The sequence below is a fragment of the Phaethon lepturus genome, unplaced genomic scaffold (genome assembly GCF_000687285.1).
Source record: "Phaethon lepturus isolate BGI_N335 unplaced genomic scaffold, ASM68728v1 scaffold4353, whole genome shotgun sequence".
Taxonomy (NCBI): domain Eukaryota; kingdom Metazoa; phylum Chordata; class Aves; order Phaethontiformes; family Phaethontidae; genus Phaethon; species Phaethon lepturus.
Window position 1 is genome coordinate 1 of NW_010529646.1, and position 4,464 is coordinate 4,464.

A 4,464-nucleotide genomic window follows, 5' to 3' on the forward strand; every position below is an offset into this window, starting at 1 on the left:
CTCTATCCTGGCTGAAACCAGGACACCAGTGTAGTAGGTGGGCTCGTTCTTCTTATTCTTATTCTCCTCACCTGAAAATGGAAAGCTCCTTCCGTTCTAGCTGAAGTGCAGGACTGAAACATTTGCCTTGTCCCAAATAAACATACCACAGTGAAATTTTATTTTGTATTTACTTCTGAATCCGATATGATCATGCATTTTAAGATGATCTTCTGTGGTTAATGATTCTGGACACAGTGCGTGGAATGTTTAAAGCATATGGATAACTCTAAACATGTGAGTATCGTCACACTGTATTCAAAGACAGCATGCATCATATTAAATACAGCAGTAAGTGAGATCTTTTTACGTGCATTTATGTAGCTGAAGTAACATACTGATGGACAGTTTTCTCACTAATGTTAACATATTGGGAGGCAGATATTCTGCTGCTGTCTTAATAGTTCAAATGTTTGTTTTCTACATAAATATGAAGAAAGAAGGATTATGTTGTCATCTTCTGAATCAAAATACAATTAATTGATTTCATCATAGAAACACAAAGTCTGTGTGCCTAAATTAGTGTAAATGATACAAATTAAATGAGATAATTAAAATTGCACTATTTAAAAAACTTGAAGGTTGTGATGAGGCTATATAGCTGTTAGTATTGTTTTAATGTGACATCATGTGTGTCCCTGCAGTATATGCTTTGTAGTTACGTCTTTTACTGTCAGGAATAAAGGTTGAGCATCCCTCCTGCAGCACTGGAGACAAAAAAACTGATGCAGCACAAAAAACCACATGAATGATTATAGTTGCAGATAAAATATTGTATCATGTTTGTGGTCAAGAGTTGATCAGTACATGAGATCACATTCACAAGAGCTAAACTCATACTTGACCATGTGCATTGATTTGTTGATTGAGGTCCAAACAAGACATTGACAGTGTTTTCTGTTTGCAGATCCCTTGGAGGAGATAGCAGAATCTTCTCCACAAACAGCTGCAAACTCGGCAGCGGAGCTTCTCAAACAGGGTGCAGGTATGTTAACTTTTTTCCTTGCATTTGATTGTCACCAAATTTTGTATCTTACAGGCTAGGAGAAGCTGAAACATAAACTGGACTGAAGGATGTTTAAAGGGACCAGTTAAATTTAGGGTGCTGTGTAGAAGTGCAGAGGGCACTGTGAGGACATGTACCAAGTTCTTTCTGTTTCCTCTAACCAGCTCCTAAGTTTTACAACCCTGTGTTTGCTTTCCAGTCTTCTCTCCCATGAGAATATGAGGTACACATAGGCTGGTTCAAGCACAGCAATTTTTAAGCGATGACATTGCTTTCATAATTGATGAACTTAGAAAAGATATTTTCAGCCTGTGTTGCAGAGGCTCATGAACTATGTCTGAGGTCTGCAAAAGGCAACTAAGGAAAGTGTTCAGTAGGGTTAAATTCTCAGCATAGGAGTCAACAGTGCCACTGGAAAACGCTTACTGTCACATCAATCTGAAAAAAAAAATTAAAAAACATTGCTTGTGCTTCACTTGATGCTGCATGTTGTTAGGAAACATCTCTTTTATTGGATGCTGTTTTATAGATTCTCATGCATACTGCAGCACCCAGTCTGGCAAGTTAAGTTGTCTTACCATGAGCTTATTGATGTGACAGAAGAACCCTGGCAAGATAACCTCCAATGATGTGATTGGTATGGTCTGTATCGCTCTCAAGTAGAGGTGTTTGCAGCAGCTGTGTAGAGATGTCCTCTGCTTCTCATCTGTTTTGTTTGTGTGCAGCTGACCCAGAGACAGCTAGTGAAATAGCCTGTCTGAGAAAGTGTGGGGGCATCCTAACCTACCATTATTGGACATGGTGCTTTGAATACCCCTTCATAATCTTAAAGCTGTCCTTAGTAGAAATGCAGCCACTATGTTATTCCCCTGTACTGTGGGCATGCCTGAGGGATACCCTCTCCACCTTCCCATGGTCTCTCATTTTCAGGCTGCTCTGAATTCTCCCCAGCATCTATCTGTCCACCCAAGTAGTCCCATTAGAGTAGGAGACTACGCTACATTTGCCACTCTCCTTTGAATTTAGCCTACTACTGGAGCCACAAGCAAAAGTGTTGTGGTCAAGCATGCCTTTGTAAGAATGCTGCCTCATTGCCCTCACCCATTTTAGGGCACTTCTGAAGGGGGCAGTTGCAAAGCTGGGCAGCTCTGGAGAGAGAGCGTTGCTCCTTGCTTGTGCAGCAATCTGCTTTGACTTAAAAATTTGAAGTACCACTTTGAGTGCTGTAACCAAGCAGCAATGTGTTGCTGAGGCAATGGCAAGCCTTTGCGAGGCTGTGGCAGGAGTGAGCACATGTTGGCCTTTCTGTCTGCCAGTGCTGGTGGTGTTTGTTGTGGCCAACGGGGAAAAAAACAAGGAGGATGAATTTTTGTATAGCTTTCCTTCTTGAAAAACCTGGCAAAAGGGCTATTTGTTGTCTTTTGAGAAATACTGGTTTCTCCTTGCCCAGGGAATGCTTTTCAAAGAAAAAGAAAGAATTCTTACTTTGGTTGGCACAGCAGTCAGGTAACTCCTTATGGGAGCTGTGACATCATGGAATATTTGGGGAACTTTGTACATTTGTTTTTTCCCTGTTTTGTTGTTGCTTTTGTTTTTAAACAAGGGTTTGGAGCTGAGCAGATAAATTAGCTAGGGATGATTCTCAGAATTTTTTTGCCCCGATACATCATTTCCCACTTACTTTCCATGGTTCAGAGCTCCCTCTCCAGTCATAGAAACATTCAAGTTGTGGAGTTCAACATTGAAGGGCAGACCTGAAACATGTGAATTGTTTCTTTTCCAATATCTGAGCTTGTGTGAGCACCTGCAGTTTAGTTAGAGCAGATGCACTTTTTCCCTGCCCTGTTTTACCCCACCCTTCTCCCACTCCACACACAAGAAAACAAAGATGTGTTTTCCTAGCATGATTAATTTTTATAGCTGTCTGAAAAACCTAATGAGCATTTCCAGTCATTATCTAAATGCAGAAGCTGACCAGAAATCTTCTGCTTCCTAGAGAGTGACAACTCAAGACTAGAAACTATACAGATAAGTGGTGTTTCCTGGAACAGACCTTGCTTTATTAAACTTCCTGTTCAGCAGCAAAATTATCTGCCCTAAATAAATCCCAGTTCTTCATACCTGTTTCCACTAATACAGTCAAGGGACTAAGCATTCTGAACAATGCACATTGCCAGTCTAAAAGCAGCAGGGGTTACTTGAAGTGGCCACATTGTGTAGCTGTTGGTGGTACCATGGATGTGACTACAAAATGCCACCTGTGGAATATGAGAGCAGCAGCTTTGTAGGGCAGCTGCATTGCACAAAAGACACAGATGTCTTCCTTTTGTTTTAGCCTTGAGTATGGTTTCTGTGGGATTGCTGTCATTCAATACCCCATCAAACCATGCATGATGTTCTTAAATGAGAAATCTTTCAGCCTTTCTCATTACCTTTCCTTTCCTGTAATCTCCTTTTTAAGCTGATGTTTTTGCACTTTACAACACTTTTGAAAAAGGTTACATACAGAAGTAAAGGAACCTACTGTGTTTGGTGACTGCTTTTGAACTATTACACAGAGGGCAATCTAGACAAAATGCTTGGCTATTTCATGTAGAAACAAAACCTGAACATGGTCTGTTGACACCAATGCGATGTGTGGCAGAAGAGGAAGGGAAACTCTTCATTGGAGTGTCAGAAGTGGTGAAGAGTGTGACTGTGAAACAAGGCAAGCTTCCTGTGGTGGGAAAGGCTCACGGGATCATGAAGAGCTTTAGAGCTGTACCAAATGTACACAGTAATGACGTGAGAAGAGGAGTGTTTATGGTTTGGAATGTTATTTACAATTTTGGATAGACATGACAGAAAGCTGTTCAGTGAGGAAGGCCTCATTGAACTTGCCATTCATCGCCTTAAATCTCTCTGCATGAATTGTATCGTAATTGATTCAAACAAAGGTTATTGAAACTATCACACCAATGTGCAAATATATTTGGGAAATTTTACACTTCAAATAAATGAAATCTCTGGATCCCTCTGTTCACTGACAGACTTCAGAGCTTGAAGTTACTGGGCTGATCATCATGCTGGAATCAAATTTATGCTTATGCAGTCTTTAACTGTACGATTGCTTGGTTGTTTTGAAAGTGCCAATGTCTAGCTGTGTATTTTATGTAGATGGTCATAGGAGAAAGCTTTAGTCAGATTACAGAATAGCCATATGAAAAAAGAAGCTGTTAGATTTAATTTAATCTTTGCTTTCATAGTAAAGTTGGCAAACCAAACTAAACTCCTAAACAAATGAAATGTTAGCATGGTAATTTGCATATGTCAGCTGCCAGAGTTGTAAATGCTGTTCTGGATACCTACATAAATGTTTTTGCCAAAACACAAAGTCTGTTGGTACCAGTGTTCAGCTGTGGATGTGTTTAATCATTCCT

The 4,464-nt window shown here is 40.2% G+C and overlaps 1 protein-coding gene across 1 annotated transcript in view; it reads left to right on the forward strand.

Moving 5' to 3' along the window:
* Window positions 1–946: 946 nt before the first annotated feature.
* Window positions 947–4,464, forward strand: part of LOC104618418 (tensin-3-like) — a gene marked incomplete at its 5' end in the record, with an annotated part of 7,717 nt that continues 4,199 nt past the window's right edge. The window contains one exon of the mRNA XM_010284001.1: window positions 947–1,024. Within this exon, the coding sequence (XP_010282303.1) occupies window positions 947–1,024 (78 nt within the window). The remainder of the gene's footprint in view (window positions 1,025–4,464) is intronic.